Below are 13,610 nucleotides of genomic sequence, written 5' to 3'. Positions count from 1 at the left end.
TTGAAAACTGGGAGGTGAGAGGCAGTGTGGAATCTGTAACAGAGTAACCACCAGAGTATTTTCAAAGGTAAATAACACATTCTTCTGATGGATTCTTCTAACCGCAGAGTCCTCATCTCAGCATGGATACCGAAGCAGTACCTCTTCAGGTGGAGGGTCTGTGAATTAGATTCAGACTAAAAGTCTTGAAGTACAGATTGGGTGAAATGTCCTTCTCGCTGGGCCTGACTGTCAAGGCAGTAGTGCTTTGCGAACATATGCATGGAATCCTACGTTGCAGCTTGGCAGATGTCAAGGTCAGGCACACCATGTGACACTGTCAATGCAGTGGTAGCAGCCTTGGCTCTGGTGAAGTGGGATCTCAGACATTCCAGTTGCTGCTTTTTAGCGAGTGCTTATCAAATCTTGATGCAGAGGACTCTCCACCTCAATAGGGTTGTCTTCAACACAGCCTTCCCTTTCTTCGCCCCAGAAAATCTCACAAAAATGTTATCGTCCCCATGGTGTTCTCTGGTATTACAACTATAAAAGCTTAAAGCTCTTTGGAGGTCCAGAAAATGAACCCTCTCCTCCTCTTTTGCGGGATGAGAGGCAAAAAATTTATGCAGGTGATAGATTGTCCAACATGGAAAGAGGCCACAACATATGGCAATAAAGCCACGCAAGTTCTCAACACAAGTTTTTCTGGGAAAAAAAGTTCAGTGGGGAGGATGCACAGATGGTACCTGAAGCTCACTCATGTGACAAGCTGAAATAATTGGAAAGAGAAAGATTGTCCTTAAAGTCAAGAAATGCATGGAGCAACTACACATAGGCTCGAAGGGCGTGCACCTGAGAAACCTTAAGACAAAAAGAAGGTCACGTTGTGGTTTTCACAAATAATTTAGAAAATGTGTCAAGCCTTTTATAAACCTTATCACAACAGGAGATTTGAACAAGTATGGTTGGTCCAGCAAATGGAAAAAGGCTGGAAGGGATTATAACCCATGATGGTGCCCACTGCAAGGCCTTGGTGGGCCAAAATCAAAACCTAAAAAAGAACATCTAACAGCTTGGGTTGCAAAGCAACAATCGTCCCATCACCACACTAAGACAAACTTGTCCCATTTCCAGTCATAAATGGACTTTTTGGATGGACGTCTGGTGACAAGGGTGACATTTATTACTTCTGATGGCAATCAACCACAGTAAACTGCCTCCATGTACAGAAGTGGAGATTCTGTAAATTCAAGTGAAGCCCTTGCGCTATTGCTGAGACAGGCGGTCTTCTTGAACTGGCAACCTGATTGAAGAACAAGTGCTCATGCCAAGAAGCTCTGGGTACCACACTCTCTTCGACCAATGCGGAGCCATTAAAATGACTTGTGTTAGGTCATTCCTGGTCTTTTTCAGAACTCAGGATGGAGAGGAAGAGCTGGGAAAGCGTATCGGAGTCCTTAGCTCCATTCCAACCAGAATACATCTCCTAGTGAATGTTCTTGTGGAAGCCCCAATGTGCAAAATGTTTGACAGTGCCAATTCTCAATAGTAATAAAAAGATCTAGTCAGGGTCACCCTAAGGCTGAAAGTAACACTGCAGCACCCCGGGGCGTAGTCACCATTTGTGGTCCACCAGATACGATGTGCTGAGCATGTCCACTCTGGCATTCAAAGACCCTACCAGGTGGTTCATGATGAGAAAGGATGCCATAATGCTCCAACCAAAGCCAGAGGAGCAACGCCTCATAAAAAAGGACCCCACTCCTCCCTGATTACTGCAATACCACTTGGAAGTGGTGTTGTTCTTGAAAACATGCAACAGCCTACCACTGATGGGTAGCAGAAATGCCTTCACAGGCCAAGTGAACGGCTTGTACTCCAGCAAGTTGAAATTGAGTCTTGCTTCCTTTGAAGACCAGACTCCTGCAATCTCCACCTCCCCAAAATGACATCCCCAACCCAGAAGTGATGCTTCCATCACCACCATTGGATGTGGGTGAGAAAGGGAACTGTCAGTTCAACTGTGGTCGAGTAGCCACCATTGCAGTTCATGTGCAGTCTCCATCGAGATGTGAACAGCATTCAATAGAGTTCCTTGATGCTAGCCTCAATGGAACTTTAGATTTCATTGCAGAGCCTGCATATGCCAAATGAAGGAGTCGAGATGGAGGAAGCAGGAGGCTAATAGGCCAAGAAGCCTCAGAGCTATTCTCACTAAGACCCAGGAGCGTGGCTGAAATATTGGGATCATAGCCTGAAAGTCACTGACTCATTGCAACTAAGGTAGGCACTTAACTACACTATATCCAGGGCAGTTTCAATGCAATAAGGTTTCCCCAAAGGAGACAGATGTGTCTTTGACTTGTTGATCCTAGAGCAACTTCCGCAACCTCCTCACCGACCTCATCACCCCCTTTGCTATAAACTCCAAAGACTTCTTATTCCTAGGCGACCTCATCATCCATCTTGATGACCCCACAAACTCCAACACTACAGACCTACTAGTCAGCGTACAAAATATCGGCTTCACTCAGTTCGTGAAGCGGCCCAAGCATGCCGCAGGGCACACCCTGGACCCCATCTTTACCTCCAGTCACAAAATCAAGATCAGCCACATCTCCCCGCTCACTTGGTTGGACTATTTCATCTTACACTTTAACATCTCAACCACACCCTCCACACTGACACTGCACCCCCTGCTGGAGCTAGAAGAATGTGACTGAAGTTGCATGGCTTAAAACCCTTCAGCTCCACTCCCTGACCTTCTCCCGCAACACCAACAGTAACATAGAGACTGTTTCAATAAATAAATGGATAATCACCTGGGCCAACATCCTCGCACCCCACATAAACGCCAACCCGAAGAGAACATACAAAAAAGCGAGCTGGTACATCAGTGTACTCAGAGTCCAAGAGAAGATGTAAACAGTAACAGAGAAAATGGAGAACCTCACAAGAGCCTGCCTCCAAGAATGCCTTCAAGAGCTAACTCAGGAGTTACCACCACAAGTTGAAAGAGAACAAGAAGAAAGCTCTTGAACAGAGGATTGAAACAAGTAATAAATACAAAGAACTATTCACCATTGTTAAGGAATTCACCCATCCTGCAGCCACTTTCAACTCCATCACCCTGTCACAAGAACTCTGGCACTAACTATCTGACTTCTTCCATAACAAGATATCTACAATCTACAGGAACCCGCAACCTACCGTCCCCCTCTAACCTCCGACCTCTACCACTACGGTTACCCCTCTCATTGCGTGAACCCTGCTGACCAACGAAGACACAGTAACTATAATGGCATCCATTCACTCGGGGCTCAAATGTCCCATGCCCCCAACGCTTCTTCAACCTAGGAAGACCCATGATAAGCACAGTACTCAAAACTGTCTCAACACCTCTATTGCTAAAGACACCTTCCCGGATGCCTGGAAATAAGCAGAAGTCACCCTGGTCCCCAAGAAACCATACTGGGACCCCAAAACTCTCGGCAACTATGGACCCATCTTCCCTGCTTCCCTCCACAGCCAAAGTCATAGAAAAGGTAATCAAACGTCAGCTCTTCATTCACCTCAGAACCCCAAGGACCTAATCTGCAGAGCACCGCAACGCTCTTCGCTCAGCCCCATGCTCTTCAACACGTTCATGACTTCTCTTGCGAGCATCGTACGGACCCATGGACTCAATATCATCTCTTACGACAACACCCAACTCATCCTATCCTTCTCAGAAGCCACAAACACCACCATAAATAACTTCAAAACACGCATGACCAAAGTAGCCAACTGGATGAGGGGTAACTGCATCTTACTCAACGCTGAAAAGATGGAGGTCCTGATATTTGGCAACAAAAGCTCACCTTGGGACTCTACTTGGTAGCCCCGAGAACTAGCCCTCACCCCCAAACCTCTGCCCACGCCCAAAAACTGGGCCTCATCCTGGACACTGACCTCACCATGAGACATAAGATCAATGCAGCCCCAAGGACTTTCACATGCTCGGTATGCTTAGAAAAATCGTTAAAAAACACCCGAAAGACTGTTACCCAGGCCCGTCAGTACAAACAGACTGGACTAAGGCAATGCCCTCTACTTTGGCACCTCTGCACACCTGCTGCTGCACAAGCTGAAAATCATCAAAAATGCCACTGCCAGACTAGTATTCAATCTTCATTGCTGCATGCACATCACACCTCACCTCCAACAACTTCACGGGCTCCTCATTCAGAAATGTTGCCAGTTCAAGATGTTCACCCATGCCTACAAGGCTCTGCACAACCTGTGTCCCACCTACCTCAACCACCAACTACACTTCCATCAACCAACTACAAAATACCTCCACTCTTCATTACTTACACTTGCCCACACCCCCTTATTCACAGAAGTAAGACAGGAGACAGGGCCTTCCCTTACTTGACGGCCAAATCCTGGATTGACCTTCCCCAGCACATCTGGACAGCTACATCTGTTATGGAGTTTCGCAAGAAAGTGAAAACCTGGCTCTTCAAGTGGACCTTCTTGCACTGTCTGCTCCTACTCAGGGCATTAATACCCTCACGGGTGACATGTTTGCGCTCTACAAATCCATGTTACATCATGAACCGCAACAATGTCAGGAGGTTCGTCATTGTCTGGAGGTGGTTTACAACCGACTGTAGCAAACTGCCTTCAACAGTTAGTCATTGAGGTAGGGGAAAACTGGTATTCCTGACCTCCAACTATGGGCAGCAACCACCATCATCACTTTTGTGAAAACTCAAGGGGCACTGGTGAGGCCGAAGGGGAGCACAGCAAATTGAAAATCCACTTAAACTGTAGGTAACATCTGCAGGACAGTATATGAAAATAAGAATTCTACAGATCCAAGGACACAATTCAGTCCCTCGGATCCAAGACAGACAGGAACCCAGCCCAGTGTGAGCACTTTGACATTCAACAGGAAGGTTTCCAGAGGTTGAAGGTCTAAGATGGGCCAAAGGACACCATCCTTCTTCGGCACAAGGGAGTAACAAGAGTAGTAACCCTTCCCCATTTCCAACTCTGGAACCCTCGCGATAGCTCCTTTGGAAAGTATTTCTCGCACCGCTAGCGATAGACTGGACAGGTGTTCCACTGAGATTTGCTCTGATGTGGAGGGAAGGGTTGGCAGAAAGAAAGGGTAGGGCACAGCTATGCTGAACAATTTGAAGGGCCCATCTGTTAGATGTGATGGACCTGTAGGGTGGTTATGTGCTACTGTAAACTTCAGCAACTTGATAGCTGTTGCCATGTGAGAAGGGGACTAGGAGACTGGGATTCCCAGTTATCTATTACTTCGAACCTTAGTGGTGCTATAGGTCTGCACCGGAGTCCTCTTGCCTTTTCACGCATCAAGGCTCTCCCTTCCGCCCGGGCCCACAGCATTACATCCTTCACCCAGGTGGTCAGTCGCAGACCACCCAGTGCTTTCTAAGCCATGGCAATCCTCCGCTTGACTAATGCTAGTGCCAGATTCAGGAGTCTACTCCCAACCCTCCGAGGGGGCTGGTCTAGGGAAAAAGGTCCAACAAGCACGTCAGGGGTACTGGTCAGTGATCAGTTTAGAGTCTCATTGAGCTTCACGATGACTCCTTCCCAAAAATTAGTCAACCCAGGGCAACCCCATCTGCATCCAGTGCCCTACAATGAGGGCTTTCCCAGGAATTGCTGCCATATATCTGTGGTTAGAAGGATCCATCAGAAGCAAATAATTCACTCCATCTCAGAGAAAAGCCCAGGGCTGGTGCTTCCATGTCTTGCAGTGTTTGTCACGCTTCATAATAAAAGTTATACATGAAAAAGAAACTGGTTATAGGTACTCACCATCGCTTTAAGCCAAGTACAAAGTGTTGGAGGAAGCTTAGCAAGCAGTTCCATGCCTTCCTTAGTCTGAGTGTGCAGTAAAGCATAGGCTAATCTCTGTCCAGTCAGCACAAGCAGCTGGGATGCAAGCACCTCTTTGTCATACACCTGAAGGATGGCCTGCAAACAAGATCAAACATTTTGATGACTAAACCATTGTGTTAAAACAAGACAATTTTCTCTATGAATTTCTTGTACATACATCATAATATTCTCCATATTGATTGCCTTTAGAGCTTCCAGGGGAAAACTATACAACAATTCCAGTACCAATACCACCTACAGGAAGTCACGTGAAACAAAGAAAATAGAATATCTAGGAAATGTGAATGTTCTATACTTAACAATTGTAAAACTCATTTTCTGAATATTTGTCTCTGTGGGTTATTTTGTTTTAATGTGAAAGACTCACAAAGTGAAGCTGGGAAGAAATCACAAGCCGCTGCTATATTTGTCTAGATTAGCAACATTTATTCATATTCCATCCAGCAACTAACTCCAGTCACAAATCCAACCTTCATAACCAAAACTTGTAAGTCAAAGGATTGTGGACAGAATGGCCAACATGGTGAGTACTCTGAAGCAAGCTTCAGCCTTCCGCCCTTGGAATCCTGCACAATTCTTCCACCAGAGTGTTGGCAGAACAACAAAAGTGCCTTTTCAAGGCTTTCTACTACCTGACAACTTGGAGGAGCCCCTTGATACCACCCTGGCTGCTAGTGTGTCACAATGGCCCAAGGAAGACATTAAGGCTGTGAGCTTGGAGCAGACCTGTCAGCATCCTTTGCTACACATCCCGCATGGTTAGCCCCAGCTCAGTCCACACCTCGTACGAAGAAGAGTGGTTGAAGCAGAAGACCTGGGCTCTGGTGCAGGGTGGCGGGAAGACCACTTTGCAGCATATAAAACAAGACAGCAGTCTGATCCAGAGAAGCGGCTCCATGGGGAGAAGCAAGAGGTTTTCTTTTTCCTCCTTTGCAGTGGTGCAACTGGGAAAAATCTAAGGCAGAGGGCCCTCCCACACTCATTATCAATCATACACTGTATTCATTTATGGTGCGGCCCTTGTACCTGTTTGAGAAGGCCAGACAGTCTAAGTCTCTCCTTCTAACTTTCTCCTGCAGGTAGGGTATGGTGCACAAACGACATCCTGCACACAGCTGAACGCACTAGCATGAGGTCCCCAGGACTGATGTGCTGCCTGGAAGACCTTGCAGAACTTGTGTTTTTCCTCGTGCTCTGAACAGGAAAAGAAATCGAGGCAATCTATGGCACCGAACTGTAGGTGATGTGAAGGGCCACAAGAGTCCTGGGAGGCCCAAGCAGACCCAACACTAAGGACGGAGAGCAATTTGCTGATCAAAAGCAATCTTGGATGGCTGATCTAAGTGAGGGCAGCAAAACATGACCCCTGTAGGAATAATCAGGACTTCTGCTCTGTCGGCAGGATAGCTTGTCTCTTCACAAGCTATCCTGGTGCTCACATGCTTGCACATAATCTCTTCTCATTAACCTACCTAGTTTCTGGAATTTCGAATTGCCTTTAATGTTCTGGGGAAGAAAGAAGTCATCACTGGTTTGTTGTATCCTACTTGAAGACTTGAGCTGGGGTGTGGCAATAGTTAGAGAGGTGTCTAATAGAACCGTATTGGGGGGTGGAATGTTTATACAGTTTGTTTACAGTGGATGTACAAAGTATGAGCTTTGTAACATGCTTCTTGAGGAAAGATGGAGTTCAATGGAAGTGTTTTAATGATTATATTTTCATAGGTTTCATGATTTACTGGGTTTTGGCAGACCATGACGGAAGTTAGTTCCTTAAATTCTACCAGAGTGCACATGGCCTGCCTCGGTGACAAAAAAGTATTGTATATTTTGCTGGAATGTAAATGGGTTCCATGACAAGATCAAGCTGGGGCCTATACTACGGCCTGCCAGACGATCATCTCCAGATGTGCTTCTACTGCAGGAGACATCAGCTGGGCACATAGTGTGGCTTTCTGTGGCGATACAGTTGTGATACCAATCATAATCCATGAAGTGGTTCAGGGGGTGTGGGGATCCTGATCCGTAAATCATTTCCGTAGTAGTTATACAGATTAAACTGATAGTCAGGGCACGCTAGTACATCTTCTATGGCACTGCCCCGAACTGCAGCGATATTGGACGAGCATATTAGATGACATTGATAAGGTGTTTCAAACAGAGATCCCTAGATTCCCCTCATATGTCTTGCTGGGCTTACCCAACTCTATTACGTTTCCTCTTCGCTCGTTAAGGGGACGGCAGATGGCACTGGCTCTTAATGCTGCCCTTCAGACAATCCTTGCTCTATGGGGCACAGACAGGTTGCCAACATATGGGTCCTGGCTCCAGAAATTATGGTTTATTTTGGCAAAGGAAAAGCTGACTTTGGCATCCAAGCAGAGGGTAAGCGACATCAGTGTGTTATGGAGACCTTTCCTTCAGATCCTGTCTACAGAATTTACTGAGCTGACGTGCCCAGCATATATAAGAGTACTGGGTTTGACCCGAGAGGTTAAGTGGGATGATGGGGATTGGACTGTGAGTGGCGGAGATGACCATACAATTGGAGTGGTGAGGCGTTCAGGTGAGAGGGAGGCGGAGCATACAAGCGCAGAAGCATGATTGTTCTTGTTCCTTTTTTCTTTTTCTCATGTTCATTGAGTATGAGCACTGTGAGATCCGGCTTTGAATGACCCCCGGCCCTGAGGCAGATATGAGTCATACAAGACTGGTAAGATGCTCCCCTAATTTGAAGGCTGGGTGGGCTGTGGACGAGACGCATATGCGCAGGGCTATGGGGTGTGTCATTATTGAAATGTTGGGGGATCATTACAGTGCTCTGTATTGTTCTTCATGTTTAAATGCCAATAAACAGATTTGATCCATAAACTGATAGTCAGATATGCTATATTTCATTGACTGCTAGGTTGGAAGGTTTTCCCTGTAACTTCATGAGTTTGCCCATCCCTCTATGATACGGTATGTCCTAGATAGTCTCAACTTACTTTCTGCTGAACCTCCTCATTACCATAATTGGGGGGAAGGGGAAAGATAGAGAACTAGATACTCAGAGGACTCAATCAGCAGGACCCTACAGAAATAAAAAATTTCAGTCTGGGCAATCTCATCGGCAGTGTGCAATGTGTGGTGCACATGGCACTCTGGCGAGGGAGCCTATACATATTACATTATTCCTCTCCACTCAGTCTGATCTGTCTTCGGTATTGACCACATGCATCCTTCTTGGGGACATTTCTGATCAATCTCTGGTAGAACTACACCAGGTTTCACCAAGAGGGGAACAGACAGTGGATTGTGGCGTTTGAATGCCTAGTGGTTGGTTAAAGTTGACTTCTCAAAATATCTGCTGTCTGAGATCAAAACATACTTCCATTTAAATATCGGCTTCATTTCTTCCACATTTATCCTTTAGGAAACATTTAAAACTCTAATCTGAGAGGTGGGGGCGTGGCAGCCAGATAGGATGTGTATGTCTCACCTCCACATAGTGCCGGCGTACAGAAGTAAACAATATATCCTGCTGCGATAGAGGCTTCGAATAGATGGGCAACAGTTTGACCAAGCCAGTTGGTAACCTAATGGTGACAGATTGTTTCGCACAAACGCTCTTCGTCCTGTAACAGTGAGTTGTGACCTAATTAACATGGCAGCAGCCAGGAGACCCATGTCCCATTACGCTGATCAAAGCGGGTCTGACCAGCTGCAGAGCCAAGAGTAGACCAACGCTGGAAAGTGGTGACTCCATACAAACTATACACAGGTGAGACACAATGTGAGAATGGGCTTTCTGTTTGACACCACAATTAATCCTCTGCCACTGAAGCATGGTGTTGCAGCACTTGTTGGCACACAGACATCCTGAACAATGATGAGGGAGGATTTCCAACACTAGAATGCAGGCCTTTTGGGGAGGGGGCCTGACCCGATATAAACAACCCATAAACCATCCCTTAGTGAAAACAGGGAAGCGATCCCAAGTGCAGGAAGAGGAAAGCTCAGCAACCTTTTCTCCTCACCCCCTAGCGAAGCCCAGCTATGGCCTCATACACCGCCGCCAGTAAGGAGGCAAATTTACTGCAGAGTACCACTGTGGATATGGAAAGTTCTTCAGGGCTGACATTCTGGCTTTCAACCCAGTGAAAAATCACTGGTCAACAAGCATGCTGTAAAGCTTAGGGGCTAACACTCGTAGTCCTAGGCATGACAGAGGTGCAACAGAAGGGGTGAGGAGAACTGGATGACCTTAAAGCGGAACAAAAGAGCATACAGCTAACAAGCCAATTAGAGACACTCAACCAATGTACTCTGGAACATAGGTGACAACAAGAAGTAGCAACTTGAGCTTGCACAGCGTATTTAACATCAACAATAATGATCCTCTTAAATAGGGGTGGGAGGGCCCCCTCTAGGATTGCTTGGGGATTGTTCAACTGCAAAGCAAATGTATAATGTTCAATGTGCCCAGGAGAAAGTAAGGAGAGCAAATAGTCCCGGGCACAAAAGAGCCCCCTTCTCAGAGCCAGCCATATCTCCCAGACTTGAAAATAGGAAGGACACCAATGGAACAGCTTGTTCGAAATGTCCTCTTCAAAGAATAAACAAGCATTGGCAAAGCCAATAGGTCTCGCCTATACAAGAGCTATTGGCTTTGGCAATGTGTTTTGTCATGTTGTACACCAGTGTGGCTGCTGTTCAGCATGGCTAAAAGTTAGTGGAGTTGAGGAGTAGAGTGTCGTGGAGTGGATTTGTTGGAGTGTTGTAGAGTAGGAGTAGGGAGAGTAGAGATTCGAGTAGATTGAGGCAGTGGAGTCGATTGGATTGGAGTAGACTGGGGCAGATAGGACTGGGATACAGTGGGATGGATTGAGTGGGGTGGATTGGTGTGGGTGGATTCGATTGGAGTGGGGTGGACTGAAATGAGTGGATTGGATTTGATTGGGGGTGGATTCCAGTGGGGTGAACTAGATTGGATGGGGAGGGTGGTTTGGAGTGATAGGGCTGGGGTGAAGTGGACTGGATTGTATTGGGGTGGGATGGATTACATTGGACTGGAGTGCAGTGGATTGGATTCATTGGCTTGGAGTGAGGTGGATTGGACTGGAGTGGGGTGGATTGGATTGGTGTGGTGTGGATTGGATTGGGGTGGGCTGCATGACTGGAGTGGGGTGGGCTGCATGAATGTGACTGGAGTGGGGTGGACTGCATGGATTCAACTGGAGTGGGGTGGTATGCTGCATGGATTCGAGTGGGGTGGGGTGCATGGATTTGACTGGAGTGGGGGGACTGAACTGGGATAGAGTGCAGTGGACTGGAGTAGAGTGTGATGGATTAGACTGAGTGGGGTGGAAATGAGTGGGGTGAATTGGATAGATGTGGGTGCATTGAAATGGGGTGGGGTGGATAGCACTGGGGTGTGGTGGATTAGTTTGGGGTGGGGTGTGTTGGATTGGATTGGGGTGGACAGCATTGAGGTGGGATGGACTGAAGTTGGTGGATGGACTGGATCAGAGTGGGGGGGGGTGACTGAAGTGGTATGCGGTGGGTAGGATTGTAGAGGGGTGGGATGTATTGGGGTGGATTGCATTGGTGTGGGGTGGATTGGATTGGAGTGGGTGGAATTAACTGGAATGGGGTGGGGTGGATTGGGGTAGGTGGGATGACTAGAGTGGAGTGGACTGAAATATGGTGGGGAGGACTGGATATGTTTGAAGTGGTGTGGGGTGGATTAGACAAGGGTGGGGTAAAATGGATTACAGTGGGGTGGACTGGATTAGGAAGGGTGGATTAGGGTGGGGTGGACTGAGTGAGGTGCATTGGAACGAGTGTGGTGGGTTGGATTGGAGTGGGGCAGATTGGAGTGGGGAGGATTGTTTTAGAATGAAGTGGGGCAGATTGTTTTGGATTAAAGTAGGGCAGATTTGAGTGAGGCGGACTGGAGTGCTTGGTCCCTGCTCCACACAGAGGAAAGGAAATGATGCCAGTCCTGCTGTGACAAATGATGTGGCTGCAAAGCAGAGTGCAACACAAGCTAACAAATGGTAAAGGCTCCAAGCCCTTAACTGTACACAGCGTCGCAAGTGAGACGCATGCGCTAGCGCATGCACTCGAAGTCTCGACCCTACAAAAAAGGCCACTGTTCGGGACATGCTTATCAGCTCAGCAACACCAAGCCAGATCATATGAGCAATGAGGGGGACCCCATTGCTGCTGTTAACATGGCCATAGCCTGAGAAACAAATGGATGTGAATGCACCAATAACAAAATAATTTACGGAGTGTCATTATCAATCATTTCTGTCTGATCTCTTTAATGTGAAAAATGATTTTAGGAACTGTGCAAGGCAAAACAAGATTTAAATGACATTGGAAACACAGTATCCACTCTAAGGCACCAATAGTGCATGTGACAAAGAGGTGCAAAAAATTCAGCAAGAAGAACAAGTTCCTTACCTTCGGTAATGCTCTTTTTGGTAGATACTCTATCTAACCGCAGATTCCTCACCTTCAGAAAATACCCAGACACCAGACTGTATCCCAAAAAAAATAGAGCACAGTTCCTGCACACTAGTAGGTTGCGTCAACTCCACTTCGTCCCTGAAATGACTGGAGCCACATACCCTTGCCGTTCATGTTGTTCCTGAATGTCAATGCAATAATGCTTTGTGAGCATACGAAGTCAGCGTGACAGTGCAGTGGTAGTAGCTTTGGCTCTGGTGGAGGGGGTCCTCAACACTTGTGGGAGATGCTTCTTGGCCTCTGTGTAGCAGACCGTAATGCTGAGGACTATCCTCCTGGATAAGGTCCTCTCTTCTGCACCAACTTGTCTTTCTGATGGATACATTTAACTGCAGAGTCCTCACCTAGTGAATATTACTCAGGCATCGGACTAGATCTGGAAATATTAATACAGTACTACTGTGTGCCGGTCAGCTTCGTCGTGCAGCTCCGCACCAACACCGTTCCACTCTGGAAATGAAGAGTGGAGCGGCATAGGAGTCTCTTGCCTTTGACGAGTATTGTTTTCCTAAACTCCTCTTTTTTAGAAGTGCACATGGAAAAGATCTCCTAACAAAATGACAGACTTTAAACATTGTAGGGGCTGTGCAAACAAATATCTGTGATAGACTCCCTTGAGGTATGCTTCTGGTGCACAGGGTTGAGCAGTACTCAAGGGCCTGAAACGACTGTGCCCAGACAAACTCAGAGGTAAATTGAAGAAAATGAACAAAAAGTCCAAGCAGGAATCAGCCCCTTCCTGCCACACTCAAACTTCAGTAGGGTGCAAGCAGTGTCAACATGCTACCCAGTTTTGCCCCCAATCTCCATCGGAGGTGACCCAGTTGCACCCTGAATTTTTGGGTCCAGCAGTGCGATTATAGCAAGTAGAGTACTTCAGTGAAGCGCACATTGTCGACACTTTACTGGTTTCCATCGGGTGCATTTTCAAGCCCCAAGGATCCAAAGGGGCCTCAAGTTGGGTTTCTGCCAGCAGGTTTGCCCTTGGTGCTGTCTGTGTCCCTTGACGTCAGCACCAGCTCCAGTGCCTACTTCAAATCAGGTGCCACCATCTGTACCAGTTTCCTCTACATTGATGCCGGTGCTGACCCGGGAGTGGGATTTGCAGCCAATTGTGCTGTCAAACTCTGGGTAGGACCCACCATGACCTCGAGCAAGACTGCTCCCAACACAGTGCAGCGAACAGG

General features: G+C 47.1%; 1 protein-coding gene across 3 annotated transcripts in view; it reads right to left on the bottom strand.

Moving 5' to 3' along the window:
- Positions 1–13,610, bottom strand: part of RAB3GAP2 (RAB3 GTPase activating non-catalytic protein subunit 2) — a 695,385-nt gene that overhangs the window by 19,063 nt on the left and 662,712 nt on the right. For all 3 annotated transcript variants that reach the window (XM_069233869.1, XM_069233867.1, XM_069233868.1), the window contains one exon: positions 5,821–5,979. In XM_069233869.1, coding sequence (XP_069089970.1) covers positions 5,821–5,979 — 159 coding nt within the window. The remainder of the gene's footprint in view (positions 1–5,820; positions 5,980–13,610) is intronic.

Source organism: Pleurodeles waltl, chromosome 5, assembly GCF_031143425.1.
Source record: "Pleurodeles waltl isolate 20211129_DDA chromosome 5, aPleWal1.hap1.20221129, whole genome shotgun sequence".
Lineage (NCBI taxonomy): Eukaryota > Metazoa > Chordata > Amphibia > Caudata > Salamandridae > Pleurodeles > Pleurodeles waltl.
This window is presented reverse-complemented; position numbering and strand designations above follow the sequence as displayed.